We start from the raw sequence: 14903 nt of genomic DNA on the forward strand, positions 1-14903 counted from the left end.
TTCATACACCCTCTAGAACAGGGATTAGTTGGTCCCTCTGACTTCATACACCCTCTAGAACAGGGATTAGTTGGTCCCTCTGACTTTCATGCAACCTCTGACTTTAAGACGCCCTCTGTCCCTCTGACTTTCATACATTAAGGTCACTAATTAGTAAAGAACTCCCCTCACCTGGTTGTCTAGGGCTTAATTGAAAGGAAAAACAAAAACCTGCAGACACTAGGCCCTCCATGGAATGAGTTTGACACCCCTGCTCTAGAACAAGGAATTAATGTGGAGTATTTTGTTGCATCTATTAGCTTCCCATTACTCATTTAAAATACATAATATATTCTGTTGAACACTGTATTATTGTCTGGCCCGAATCTTGAATGCTAAAAAAAACATATTAATTAATGATATCATTGCATTATGCAGTAGTCACTGTACTACAGATGGAGAAGCCTTCTTGTACTAGAGCAGGAATCCTGAGTCATGCCACAGTTCATCAATAGTTAGCATTTCAATGGCTTATCATCAGTGGCTATCGATAGATACTTCATTAATATGTGCGAATTGACATTTWAAAAATGTTCTTTGGTGGCTTTTGAAGTCCAGCAGGCAAGAGAGAATGCTACCAGTTACCTCTCAGGTCAGGTTACCATCTGTCTTCTTGGCAAAGCTCTGAAACTCCAACTCCTGCTGGCTCCAGGCCTAAGGTACAACTCACACAAAGACCCTTGTCTCAGTTGCCTTGGACACCTAAAGGGCAATTCACGGGGCGACCTCATTCCTTATTCCACCAACACCTGACTCCATTTCTGGCAACAAACATTCCAAATCCGTCACTGTCAAATCAAATATCCGTTTCCTCTAGAACTATGCCACTGAGGGGTCTAGAGAGTGCCCCTAAGCATGGGCCCCTAAGCAGATAATAGGCAGGCACACCTGTTTAATGGACAATTATCTTCACTCTGTGTAATGGGGAATATTTAAGATGAATAAAGTTGATATTCAGTTAAGATAATTAATACAATGCTTAGCATATGTATATGTTTTCCCATTCTGTAATACATGATTTCCAGTGCTCTATTTATGATACTCATTTGTGTAGGGGTTGATGGTCACTAGTCCTGTCACTGAATGTTATGGATTGTTCTCATATCGTTTGATAGTGATTGACGCCAGAGCTACTGAAGAAACAAGGACCAAGGACACAATGACATTATGAACACTGTGTGATTCTGTAGCAGCTGGCAAAGTCAGTCTTTTATTTTGACTTCATACAAGGCTCTCGGGCTGATGTTTAGAGAATATTTGGTACTYTCTAATTAATATATAAGTGCCTTCTCAGAGAAGGACCATTAGACGTTTTTTAAAATATTTCTATGCTGGAGGGTGTCTCCTTCTTGCAACTTAAACCGAATAGATGTATGATTGACTATATCCTCGACACCTCTCCTTTTTGTTCAGATGGAAAATCCCTTACATTCTGCCTATTTAGGCCCATGGCACATGCACTCCTATCTTATTTGTGTGACTGTATCAGTGTTTTGTTCCTTGTCATGTTCTATGTTTTTGTGTGGAGCCCAGGAAGATTAGCTGCTGCTTCGCAAGAGCTAATGGGGATCCGAATAAACTAATAAAACCAATCTAATAATGCAATTTAACGGAGCACACATTAATGTGAGACATTTAATCTTGTAGCAATAACTTGGATAAACTCAATTAAAAATAATGTGTGATATTTTGACAGAATGTCAGCATAATATTTTGCATATGGCTCTCTCTGTGGCAGCTTCATCCACACCAAATGATCTCCTCAGTGAGTGATAACTGGGTAACTAGCATCAGCAGCACTCTGTTTCATGTTCAGAACTGAAGGGTCAGTCGGGTCTCTGCACATGGACCTAAGTCTATGACATGGACTGAAGATTTTTCAAAAGCATGCATTTCAATATGGTTGTGTTGTAATAAGGGTTTTCCTGATCCAAGACAACCGGCATAAGCACCATTAGATGAAAAACGATGAGTTCAATCACTTGGGTACTTGGGTTCAGCAATGTTGCTTTTGGGATGACTAAATTACCCCTTACAAATTATACAGAAATTTCACAGTTGCAAATCTATTCAAATGATTTCACTCTGAGAAAGGTAACTGGCAGTCATCCTCCCACAGCAGGTAAAGCTGGTTCTTGGGTGTGAGAGATGAACGACATTCCATTTCCAGAACATTCCATTTCCTTCTCCAAGCTTGCCCAGTCAGTTGGCACTTAAGCCAATCCTATTCTATAGAAACCGAGTAAGCAGGTTGTGAATTACTGGACCTTTACTGGACCTTAATTACTGGACCGTACAGTATGGGATAAAGGTGATGGAAAGTTACCCTCACATTTTTAACTGAATTTATAAGCCCCATTTCCCTGGGCAGAGTATACAATTCCTCTTAAATAAATGAGGAAACATATAGACCCACAGTATATGGCAATGATGACAGACTTTTCAGGTTATCCATATAAATAGCCTAAAGTTTGATCCTGTTAAGCTAAATTAAATTAGAACCTACGCCCTCATCAAACATAACTATCTATACCAGAAAGAAACAACAGTTTTATTTCAACTATGCAGCCTTGCTTCTCACCATGTCGTCGGGGTATCTGGCGGATAGAAGCCTCTCTGATGGCACGCGCCCATCTCTCTGCCTCTTGAAGATTAGTGAGAGGGTCCTGGACCAGTGCGACCCGAAAGCACTGCTCTACTTTCTGCCGGGCCATGCCTGTGCTTATCCATCGCCTCTTGAACGGGTAGAAATAGGCTGTAAAGAACGCCCCAACGTCTGCTTCGTCCTCCACTTTATAAGCCCGGCAGCCAAGACAGTCAGCTAAATGGAAAACCAACTCATCCTGTCCAGGTGACGATGGGATCTTTTGAATAGTGAGAGCACTCTCAGTCAAACTCACAGAATATCTGACCTTTGCGTTGAGCGAGTCCGTGAATTCTCCATAAAGCCCTTCCACGACACCATTGRGCTGKCGGGATGGGTCRGGTTCGGCGATGTCGTTATCCATCCCGTGGACYATGTGATRCMCAGATCGGCGTGCGGTTGATGAGGATYACTGCGGCTGGCTGCCCCTGCCTGTTTGACTGCTGTTGGACCCGGAGTCAACCAGCTGTTTTCCTTGTTGAAAGGTCTCTCCCTAGTGACTAAAAGGGGAATCACACACTGAGAAATMAAAGTTGGACAAGGATGCCCCATGTCAGGAATCCACCTCTTCTCATGGAATATAATAAATGCTTTGCATCTTGAGCAAATATTACCATAACCCATTTTGCTGCAGGCTAATGGTTACATTGTTGATCAGTTAGGCCTATTTACCGCTTTGCTATTTACCTCGTGGATAATGAATAGGCTAGGCTACTTCAAGGCCCTATTTTACCAGTAGCAAATAATAAGATCTATTGATGTTAGAATATTATTAGGAAAGACGAGATGCAATGCTTTAGATTGATTACTCTCTTATAGCCTCACCAAATGCAATTAGGTATTTTCAAACCAAGGCTCTCATTTGTCTATTTGTAGGCTATATGGTCAGAATATCCCATGTTGTTCAATCATTTAGGTCTAGACTACCGGTATATATATTTCCATTATTATTTCACAAAATCGGATATATGCCTGCTATGTCCTGGAGTGTATGCCCCCCAGTGTGCCAAACGTGCATAAATGTGCACCAAGGGACACTGGCTTGCAACAGAGGGCATAGAAAGAAGAAAAATATGTAAATGAAATCACAAATATGTATTAATAGGTGCATTCACTGAGACAGATTGCAACCACTGATTAAAACATTAAGTCACCCAACCCAACGGTTGAGCGAGTAGCCTTCCTGATATGTGCGCCACTTGAGGTCTGCTCTGGGAAATTCAAAACCCACTCCCTACTGGTCCAAGATTGGTCACATGGGGGGTATGACGTTTGAAATGTATAAATACCTACCATGAGCACAATTTCAGTCTTTCGAACGTACATAGTGCAGAGAATATGTGGCCGGTCGAATTTTTTTGGGGGGGGTAACTATCTGCATCAACTCATAGCAAAATGCTTCAAAGACACTACGAACTCCAGTGTCGACCAGCCACCATGAGTGTAAATTGTAAGTTACAACTGTTAGCCATGTGCAGAAGTAGCTAGTTCGCTAACTGCTAGCCACATGGCAAGCTAACGTTAGCTAACTTTCTAACCAAAAGTCTAGGCCTGGCCTGTTTAAATAACATTCTAGAACCCTGGCGTTTCTGTAGATCAGGTTCGAACATAAGTTACCTGATTTTTTCCTTATCACTTAACGGGTTTTAGTTAGTGTTGGTTTTGTTTAGTAATCACTGTGGTGCAGGTCGCCTGAGGTGTGGGAACGTGGTCTGCGTCAATATTTGCGGCGGACTTATGATTAATTTACTAGCGCGGAAACATTGTTTCCACTGTAGATGGTATCTTATTGCATGTGGTTAGCTATGTATCAGTCTGATCTTTGTCTGCACCTTTCAGAGCCGTTTGAATGGACTCCCATCTTAACTCATGTGGATGGACGTCAGAAGTCCTATGGGCTGTGTCCACTCAAGCGGTAAAACAATCTCCATGATTACGTTTGACCAGTTTTAAATTGGGCAGTTTGATGACAGTCAGATTTGAACAGGTCTGAAGTGTCTACCAAGCTTAATTAATAAGCCTGTGATGAAACAAGTTATCCCTGTCTGAACAACAGTGTTGACTTACAGAAACCCCTGAGGCTTGATGGAAGACTATATGATTTAAATGGGTACGTTTTGGCAGTCAGTTGAGTGAATGTATTGTGTGGCGTAGTTTCTCAAGGTTATATGTAGCATAGTGCATAGCAAGATCATCAATTGAAGTCGTGCAGTAATGGACTAATTAATACCCTTTCTTGTAGTGTTGTGGCCTCAGAGGGTGAAGGGACAGTTACTTGGTAAGTACTTAACTAGAACCTCTATGGTCTCTTGTGACTCAAATGGAGACATTGATTAGTTTACTTTGCACAGAAGATGCTCTGAGAAATGCACAGCCCTGAATGTTGAAGAATGCTTTTGGATGTTGTGGTAATGTGAACCAAACATGGTAATTTCTTTACAGGTCTGCTAACCTGGGTGTGATCCCATAAATATTCCAATGATGTTACTCCCGTGTGAGCAGGTAACCACTACTTTGGACATTAAGTGATGGTCAGATTGCTAAGTAATGGTGTTAAATCTGGAGGGTGTAGTAACAAGTCTGTGATGAAACAAGTTATCCCTGTCTGAACAACAGTGTTGACTTATAGAAACCCCTGAGACTTGATGGGAGATTCATATTGTGGCATAATGATATATTAAAGTATTACCATGATGAACATGTATTAATATTTCAAATGTTTATAGTGCCGGAGGGTCAAGAGGACAGTTGATTGGTAAGTGCTCAGCAAGGTTTTAGGTTTACTTTACAGTGGATATAATGGTGACTGTGGTTTCAGAGATGAAATTGCTGCATAGGAAGTGCCGTCTGATGCGATAACTGACGCTGGATAAAGCTGCTCTGAGAAATTCACAGCCCTGAATGTCACCGTGCTTTTGGCAATTGTAGCATTGAACCAAATTAACGTAAATTCTCTACAGGTCTGCCAACCTGGATGTGAACCCCTGAAAATACAGCAAGTAATGCCATTGGAATCAGATCAGGTATCTACTACATGAACTGAATTAATCTTATGGCTGATAATTAAATGGTATGAGTAATGGTGGTGCAGATGTGAAGCGGGTAACAAGCCTGTGATGAAACACGTTATCCCTGTCTGAACAGCAGTGTCGACTTATAGAAACCCCTGAGGCTTGATGGGAGATCCATATGTACTCACCTTCTGGTTTTATAAGATAACAGTTGACTGCTGGAGCCCTTCCTTGGCTTACTAGATGTTTTTCATTTTAGGTAATGGGGTCAAAGACGTGCCAAGGACAGGACTCAAGAACTGAAATTCACCAAAGGAATGATCAGTGCCTGACTAAAAGAAACTAGTTCAATGCAAACATTAGAAAATGTCAAGTTTAATGGCGTACTAAAACCAGAAAGTCACAGGGCTCTAAGCCCCACAGTTAATCGGTGTGAAAGGCTGAATTGTAAGGTGCTTGAGTGCGTCCAGGAAGAACTGCTCGTCCTGCAGAAAGTCACGATCCTAAGAAGATGAAACAAGTACATTGATCGACAATAAAGATTTTGAAACTATTCTGCTCTGTCCATCTTTACTAGAACATCTAGGGTAATTTTCAATGCCGACTTCTGTTGTAAACTGCTTTGGCCCTCTGAAATTGGCTCAAACTGTCCAATTTCAAACTAATTGTAAGCACTCGATTTGGTTAGTAATGCATTAGTTACCTTCTCTACTGTGTGCCTGAGCAGGGCCAATCTGGCCTGGAGCTCTGTAGAATCCGGACTAGAGAACGGGTGAGGGCTGGCGAATAGCRTTGTAGGCCATCTGAGGTACTGCCAATGCTGGTCTGAAGTCTGCAGCTTTTAAATTATTGTAAAATATGCTGTTAATTCAGCAAAAAATATTTGTTTTGTAAAAGGTTCAGCCCACCTGTGAATATAGGGGCCATAGATTGAGGGAAAGAAGTGTTTGGGAGGCTGTGCTTGTCTCCATTTCTCTACGCTGCTCAGTCATCTTCATTCTCCTGCAGAAGGGGCAATGGTTAGTTGATATACACTACCATTTCCATGAGTCTGGATATGATTTGTACACAATTCAAAGGCGCTATAGGAGGACTGGCTGGACTGGAACCATTCCAGCCATAATGTGCTGTTCCTGATGTGTACCAGCAGAGGCTGGTGGGAGATTGGCTGGTATACCCCCCCCCCCACACTTATTGACCTGATGAAGGTGCTGCTCCTGCTGTCTCAGTCTCTCCATCTGGGAGTGGATGCTCCTCAGCCTCCACATGTCTGGACTCCTGTAGGGCCTTCACACTCATATTTTTCTGATGCCAGCTGCAAATACCGAAGCAGGGCGCCCAGTCACAACATTGTGCTACCTCCACTATCGCATACAACAACCAATGATTTATATACATTACTGTCAACCCAATAGCTAGCTAATAGTGATGTTGTGGTCCAGACCTTGCTGAAGGCCTCTACCTCCTGGGCACATGTCTTCAGCTGCAGGCCTGTACCACTCAGCCTCTCCTTTTCCCTGTCCAGTTCCTCCTGTCTCTCCAGAGCCTCCCTCTCCCGTGCTACAGCCGCCTCATGCTGCTTTAGCTCCCCAGCTCCTGGTGATTACAGAAAAAAGCTTGTTTCAAAGCTCTGCAAATCTCAATTGCTTGATCAAGTGAGAAAGTTAATGACGATTGGGTTAAGTGAACTCCATTGCCTGAACATGGTAACGCTGGCATTTTGCATGCGACAATGCTAGACATACAACCCTCTTGTCCTATCCTAGCCCTTAGTCTGCAGTACTTGTGCCATGCTGATGGTGTCCCCCTCCAGCTCTGCCCGGTCCTGCCTCTGCTTCTCCTGGGTGTGGAACTGGGTCCACTCAGCCGCCAGCTTCCTTCTCTCCTCTGCACAGCTCCTCCAAGGCACTCTAGACATTGAGGGGAGTAGGGGTCTTCTAAGATGTCATAAGGTGAATGCACCAATTTGTAAGTCGCTCTGGATAAGAGCGTCTGCTAAATGACTTAAATGTAATGTAATGTAAAGTCAGTGTTTCCCAACCCTGGTCCTCCAGTACCCCATCTCATTCAGGGCTTGATGATTAGTTGAATCAGGTGTACTGTAGGGTGTACTGGAGGACCAGGGTTGGGAAACACTTGAGTAGGGATCTGGCAGACATCTTTAACCACTTCTCCCTCCAGCTCCTCTCTCCTCGTCCAGGCCTCTCTGAGATGAGTTGGCCTTAGCCTGCTCTGCATTCACTCTCCAGCGCTCCTACAACACAATCATCATATTTAACATTCTGGAGAAATGGAAGGAAAAGCTAACCATTTATGCAAATTAAGACCAAACCTCTCTGAATATAATATTGCGACCCTTTGACTTGGCTGTGCAAGTACATCTTTATTGGTGGCACTGGTGCGAGCTGCACATTCTACCTGGTCACCTCGATCAAAAAACAAAATTTTGGGGGTGGATAAAACCATGAATCTGTTCAACACTGAAGTGCATTATCCTCATAATAAATGTGTCGGCTGTGCCACTGTACCTGCCTGTTTCAATGGGGCCGGATGCTGTAATGAGCGAGCCTCCTGCATTTGCGGGTAAAATAACTTTGGAAGCGAGCTAGTTATCCATGTAAAATGGAGGGGTCTCCACTTTCTGTAGGTATAACACACATTTCTTAACGATCATTATTGAYCTCAGTGCACTGTTTTACACAGGATCTGATATGGCTGTGAAATTGCGCATCGGCCAATATTTTTTMGGGGGGGGACATAAGTTACTGTTAGATGAATGCATGCTTCTAGCAATAGGTGTTTATTTAGATCTAGCTAATGTGTTTTGGGTTTACATTTCCTCGGGTGGTGAATTAGGCCTACATAATATTGGCACACAAAGATGAAGGTACATTCATGTCTATATTCTGGAGCTCTATTTTGACTTGTGAACCAAAAATTCATGACAATCACTGGATTAGGCTGCATATAAAAAAATTATTAGAATCATATATTCCTGCTTGGACATGTAACTTATTGAATAACATCTGTTACACTTAATAATCAAATGCGCAGAATACAACAGGTGTACAGTCGTGGTCAAAAGTTTGCCTCAGTTTGTATGATGGCAATTTGCATATACCCCAGAACGTTATGAAAAGTGATTCGATTAATTGCAAAGTCCCTTTTTGCCTTGAAAATGAACTGAATCACCAAAAAACATTTCCACTGCATTTCAGCCCTGCCACAAAAGGACCAGCTGACATGTCAGGGATTCTCTCGTTAACACAGGTGTGAGTGTTGACGAGGACAAGGCTGGAGATCACTCTGTCATGCTGATTGAGTTCGAATAACAGACTGGAAGCTTCAAAAGGAGGGTGATGCTTAGAATCATTGTTCTTCCTCTGTCAACCATGGTTACCTGCAAGGAAACACATGCTGTCATCATTGCTTTGCACAAAAAGGGCTTCACAGGAAAGGATATTGCTGCCAGTAAGATTGCACCTAAATCAACCATTTATCGGATCATCGAGTGGTTCAATTGTTGTGAAGGCTTCAGGGCGCCCAAGAAAGTCCAGCAAGCACCAGGACCATCTCCTAAAGTTGATTCAGCTGTGGGATCGGGGCACCACCAGTACAGAGCTTGCTCAGGAATGGCAGCAGGCAGGTGTGAATGCATCTGCACGCACAGTGAGGCGAAGACTTTTGGAGGATGGCCTGGTGTCAAGAAGGGCAGCAAAGAAGCCATTTATCTCCAGAAAAAAACATAAGGGACAGACATTGGACTGCTGAGGACTGGGGTAAAGTAATTTTTGCTGATGAATCCCCTTTCTGATTGTTTGGGGCATCCGGAAAAAAGCTTGTCTGGAGAAGACAAGGTGAGCGCTACCATCAGTCCTGTGTCATGTCAACAGTAAAGCATCCTGAGACCATGTGTGGGGTTGCTTCTCAGCCAAGGGAGTGGGCTCACTCACAATTTTGCCTAAGAACACAGCCATGAATAAAAAAAATGGTACCAACACATCCTTCGAGAGCAACTTCTCCCAACCATCCAGGAAAAAGTGACTCGGGGAACAAAACATCGATATTTTGGGTCCATGGCCAGGAAACCCCCCCTTTGCTTAATCCCATTGAGAACTTGTGGTCAATCCTCAATAGGTGGGTGGACAAACAAAAACCCACAAGTTCTGACAAACTTCTGCCATCAGTCAGAATGTGGCCCAGAAGTTAATTGACAGCATGCCAGGGCAGATTGCAGAGGTCTTGAAAAAGAAGGGTCAACAATGCAAATATTGACTCTCTGCATCAACTTCATGTAATTGTCAAGAAAAGCCTTTGACACTTATGAAATGTTTGTAATTATACTTCAGTATTCCATAGTAACATCTGACAAAAATATCTCAAGACACTGAAGCAGCAAACTTTGTGAAAATTTATATGTGTCATTCTCAACTTTTGGGTATGTAAAGAAAACAGTAAAAAGACAGGTTATAAAAGTAGCGAGGCTACATACAGACACCGATTTGTCAGGCTGATTGAGGTAGTATGTACATATGGTTAAAGTGACTATGCATATATGAAGAGAGTAGCAGTAGTGTAAAAGAGGGGTTGGTGGGTGGGACACAATGCAGATAGCCCGGTTAGCCAATGTGCAGGAGCATTAGTTGGCCAGCCCAATTGAGGTAGTATGTACAGTTAGTGACTGCATATATGATAATAAAGCATTGTGAATGATTCTATAAGATGGTGCCTCATTTATTCTATTGTGACGCTGCCGATTTTTAAAAATATATTTTTAATTTTTTTAGGGGCGTGGTGCCACCAACTGAAAACGTTAGTCTGGAGCCCTGTGTTGACACACAAGACCTCAAATGAAGTCACTCAAGACACGTTTTCCTTTACAATCCCATTTTTCCCCCAGAGTGACATGGCAACATTTTTATTTTACCTTTATTTATACAAGTAAGTCAATTAAGAATCGTATTTACAATGACGACCTGTCATAGAAGCACAGTCATCAAAGACCTAACCTCTGACTCCTGACCTTCTCTAGTTGCCTCTGCTGCTCAGCCAGCTGGGTGTCCATCTTGGCGATGACTTCTTTGAGCCTTGTTCTCTCCTCTGCCATGCATTGACCAGTGCTTTGACCAAACAAACTGAGAGGGCTTCCTGCTAGAGCTCTGACCTTACCTGACGACTGTCGGCGTGATGGCGTCCCTCAGGTATAGTCGACAGTGATAGGTTGATAGAACCAAAGGTCTGGTCTTCCTTCTAGGAAGAGTGTCTGACAAAGGAAACTCAACTAATTTCAATTCATTCAGAATACCAATAATCACACTTTACAATACAAAAACATGGAGTGTTAGCTACCTTTATAGTGGGGGTCTCCCCCTGATGATGCTCTGCTTTTCCTGCTGCTGCGGACGGTCCACCTTCCTCTCCCTGTTAGGGCGCTCCAGAAGCGAGGGGAGCCGTCCCCGCCCAGAATCTCAATCTACCTGGTGCGTGCCTCCTTGAAGGGAGCTTCACTGCTTGCTTAGAGGACCAGTCAGCCGCAGAGGAACAGGGAGGGTGCAATTTCGAAATAACTTTTGTGGGTTTTATCATAGTCCATAGTCCGTTTTGTTGATACGCCCTTGGTCTGGAACTTATGATGTTTGACTGAGCATTTGAGACACCCTACCTCTCGTCTTTGTATGAGCACGGTCTAATCTTCTTAGGCCTCTCTTTGGGACTCTCCCCAACCCCAATGCATCCACTTCGTCCCATCCTCGTCATCATCAAACCGTAAGCTTCGTCCCGCTTCTTTGGAACTGGAGCTGGTGAGCTACACGGAGAATATCATGCATTTGACCTACATTTCTGGCTCTCTTCTTTTGGGTATGTTACAATGTATAAATTCACAAAATAAAACACACAAAGTTCACCAACCTGTTTCTTTTTTTCTTTATGATAGGGAGTCTGGGGCAGCACTGGCTTCTCTGGACGAAACTTTTTTGGGGGTGGCTCTCTTTTTGCTCTCTATGGGTATGATCATCTAACAGGTCAGCCAAAGGTCCATCAAAGTCTATAGACAACAGATATGCATACAGAGACTGGGATTCTGTTTCGATAATTGTAACTAAGCCTTTTATGGGTGTGTTAAGAACTCTACACGCTAGGGCCCACTAATGGATTTTACAGTTGACCTGATTTTTTGGTCATACATGGTCCAACTGTTAGCTTGGGTACTTTTGTGTCAGTTTTGTTGGGCAAGATCATCATCATCTGAGCATGCAGGCAATCGGAGAAATTTTATGTACAATTATGTAATATTTTGCATTGTATAATAACTAAATTGTGTGCAACGGGTCATGATAACCAATGGTGAAGCCAGACTAGCCAACCAGACCCAGCACAGCGACCAGTCAGCTCAGTGAAAGCTTGAATCCTCCTTCCTGGTAGCCACGTGCTGTTCCGATGCCAGGAGCAGCCCAACTTGGGCTTCTCTCCCAAATGTGTAGCTTCATCTGAGATTCCTCCTCCTTTTAACTTGTTTCCTGATTTTAGGGAGGATTTTCTGTAGTTCCCTCCCAAAATCGCGGAGCCTTTTACATTCTCTGAGCTGGGCGAACTGGGCTCTTTTCTATTGATTCCAAACGAGATCAGCGTCCATATCATCTATCCTATGTAAAGACTTAGACACAACACAAGCGCTGGGGTTCACCCAACATAAAGCCTGGAGTCTTTACTCCTGGGGAAATTTTGTCCCATTAGAAACAAGGCAATTCTTTACCTTCATGCTCTCCAGTAAGGTGTGGATTCAGCCTCAGAACATCAGAAGGCCCTGGATTGGAAGTGGAATATACAATAGTACAGTGGGGAGACACAAGTATTTGATACACTGACAATTTTGCAGGTTTCCGTATCTTACAAAGCATGCTCGAGGTCTGCTAATTTTTATCATAGTACACTTACAACAAACTCGTGAGAAGACCGGAAACTCTTCCTAAAAAAAAATCCAGAAACAATCACATTCGTATGATTTTTAAGTAATTCATCTTGCAGTTTTATTGCATGACACTAAGTATTGAATAAACATCAGAAAAAGCAAACTCGAATATTTGGTACAGAAACCTAGTTTGCAATATACAGAGATCATACGTTCCTTAGTTTCTTGACCCAGGTTTGCACCACACCTGCACGCAAGGGAATTTGCGCCCACTCCTCCATAACCAGAACCCTTCCCAGATCCTTCAGGTTTCGGGGCTGTCCGCTGGGTCCAATTCACGGACTCTTCGCGCTCCCTCCAAGAATTTTTCTAATTGCTTCAAGTCTGGAGACTGGATAGCCACTCAGGCACCTCTGAGCATGCTTTTACGGAGCCCACTCCTAGTTGCCCTGCGTGTTGTTTCGGGTCGTCTGTCATGCTGAAGACCCCAGCCACGACCCATCTTCCAATGCCTTATGACGGAAGGAGGTTGTTGGTCAAGATCTCGCCGATACATGGCCCCATCCATCCTCCCCTCAATACGCGTGCAGTCGTCTCGTCGCCCCTTATTGCAGAAAGCATCCCCCAAATGAATGACTGCTGTTTTCCCACCTCCATGCTTCACGTTGGGAACTGGGTGTTCTTTGGGGTTGTACCTCATCCCTCTATTCTCCAACACACGGCGAGTGGATTTAAGAGCACAAAGCTCTATTTTGTCCTCATCAGACCACATAACCCTTCTCCCATTCGCTCCTCCTGATCATCCAGGATGGTCATTGACAAACTTCAGACGGGCCTGGACCATCGCTGGCTTGAGCAGGGGGACCTGCGGTGCGCTGCAGGATTTTAATCCCATGACGGCCGTAGTGTGTTACTAATGGGTTTTCTTTGAGAACTGTGGTCCCAGCTCTCTTCCAGGTCATTGACCAGTCCGCCCGTTGTCGTTCTGGGCTGAATCCTCACATTCCCTCATGATCACTGATGCCCACGAGGTGGAGAGTCGTTTGCATGGAGCCCAAGCCCCCGAGGGTATTGACGCATCTGAACTTCTTCCATTTTCTAATAAATTGTGCCAACAGTCTGTTTGCCTTCTCACCAAGCTGCTTGGCCTTATTGGTCCTGTAGCCCATCCAGCCTTGTAACAGGTCTACATTTACCCTGATGTCCTTACACAGCTCTCTGGTCTTGGCCATTGTGGAGAGGTTGGAGTCTGTTTGATTGAGTGTGTGGACAGGTGTCTTTTAAAAACAGGTAACGAGTTCAAAACAGGTGCAGTTAATACAGCAGTACTGATGTGGAGAACAGGAGGGCTTCTTAAAAGAAAAACTAACAGCGTCTGTGAGAGAGCCGGAATTCCTTACTGGTTGGTAGGTGATCAAATACTTATGTCATGCAATAAATGCAATTAATTACTTAAAAAATCAACAATGTGATTTTCTGGATTTTTGTTTTAGAGATTCCGTCTCTCACAGTTGAAGTGTTACCTATGATAACAAATGACAGACCTCTACATGCTTTGTAAGTCAGGAAAACCTGCAAAATCGGCAGTGTATCAAATACTTGTTCTCCCCACTGTAATATGAAAGGAAACCATAGTCAACTGCCTCCCTGCCATACTTAATGTATGAAACCTGCCACTCACCTCATCATTTCAGCTTCCTCAGCCAGTTTGCTGAAGAAGTCGTCGCCCAATTAGTGAGCTGGAGAACCGAAACACATAATAATTAGCAAGCAGACCGACAGTATCCTCTGTCTAAATGGTCAAGAAAGAAAGAGTTGAGACTACTCTCCTGATCTGGCAGTACATTTTTTTCAGTCCCAGTAAACTCACCGTTTCCACTGCGTGATGGTAGAGGAGGTCCTAGTCTGCCTGCTTCACGGGCCGGAGCTTTGGCCTTCACTTGGGAAATCTGTCAAAATAAACAGGAAAACATTTTACCATCACTACACAGTGTGGTACTTACAGTATATTTAACTAATGATTTGTTCATTTTGAATGGTCATAGATCTGTTGATGGTATTAATTACATCCCTCCAATCCCAACAGGTCTCCTAACATATAATCAATTGAACCTCGTAGTACACAAAACATCATATTGAATGAATATGTGAGCTCCATTCAAGTTGTATTGTGCAGGATTAAATAGGTAAATAACAACCTCAGAGGACTTACCTCTCTGCCCTTCTTCTGTTAGCCTGTATCGATTAGGAACACATGGGATAGGGTGGGTTAAATATTTGTGGAACTTTCCCAACAGTA

General features: G+C 43.4%; 1 protein-coding gene, 2 long non-coding RNA genes and 3 other non-coding genes across 8 annotated transcripts in view; 4 read left to right on the forward strand and 2 right to left on the reverse strand.

The window, feature by feature from the left end:
• Nucleotides 1-3206, reverse strand: part of LOC112069107 (sphingosine kinase 1-like) — a 22867-nt gene extending 19661 nt beyond the window's left edge. The window contains exon 1 of the mRNA XM_070438409.1: nt 2621-3206. Coding sequence (XP_070294510.1) covers nt 2621-3047 — 427 coding nt within the window. The 5' untranslated portion in view covers nt 3048-3206. The remainder of the gene's footprint in view (nt 1-2620) is intronic.
• A 778-nt stretch (nt 3207-3984) lies between these two features.
• On the forward strand, nt 3985-6247 carry LOC112069097 (uncharacterized). Of its 3 annotated transcripts, XR_002893670.2 has the most exons (8): nt 3986-4133; nt 4523-4598; nt 4753-4793; nt 4926-4961; nt 5126-5185; nt 5410-5438; nt 5644-5706; nt 5954-6247. It is a non-coding gene; the product is annotated as an uncharacterized lncRNA (long non-coding RNA). The 3 variants fall into 3 exon arrangements; XR_011475277.1 differs by having other exon boundaries at nt 3985-4133; nt 4523-4793; XR_002893671.2 differs by lacking the exon at nt 4753-4793 and having other exon boundaries at nt 3987-4133.
• LOC111982207 (small nucleolar RNA R38) lies at nt 4698-4769 on the forward strand. The gene has a single exon (XR_002879718.1). It is a non-coding gene; the product is annotated as a small nucleolar RNA R38 (small nucleolar RNA).
• LOC111982206 (small nucleolar RNA R38) lies at nt 5258-5329 on the forward strand. Its single transcript, XR_002879717.1, has one exon. It is a non-coding gene; the product is annotated as a small nucleolar RNA R38 (small nucleolar RNA).
• LOC111982208 (small nucleolar RNA SNORD49) lies at nt 5497-5569 on the forward strand. Its single transcript, XR_002879719.1, has one exon. It is a non-coding gene; the product is annotated as a small nucleolar RNA SNORD49 (small nucleolar RNA).
• Nucleotides 6079-10797, reverse strand: LOC112069098 (uncharacterized). The gene is made up of 4 exons (XR_011475278.1): nt 7478-10797; nt 7139-7290; nt 6894-7009; nt 6079-6696 (listed from the first exon to the last, which is right to left on the reverse strand). It is a non-coding gene; the product is annotated as an uncharacterized lncRNA (long non-coding RNA).
• Nucleotides 10798-14903: the final 4106 nt, after the last annotated feature.

The sequence above is a fragment of the Salvelinus sp. IW2-2015 genome, unplaced genomic scaffold (genome assembly GCF_002910315.2).
Source record: "Salvelinus sp. IW2-2015 unplaced genomic scaffold, ASM291031v2 Un_scaffold909, whole genome shotgun sequence".
In the NCBI taxonomy this organism is placed as follows: Eukaryota; Metazoa; Chordata; class Actinopteri; order Salmoniformes; family Salmonidae; genus Salvelinus; species Salvelinus sp. IW2-2015.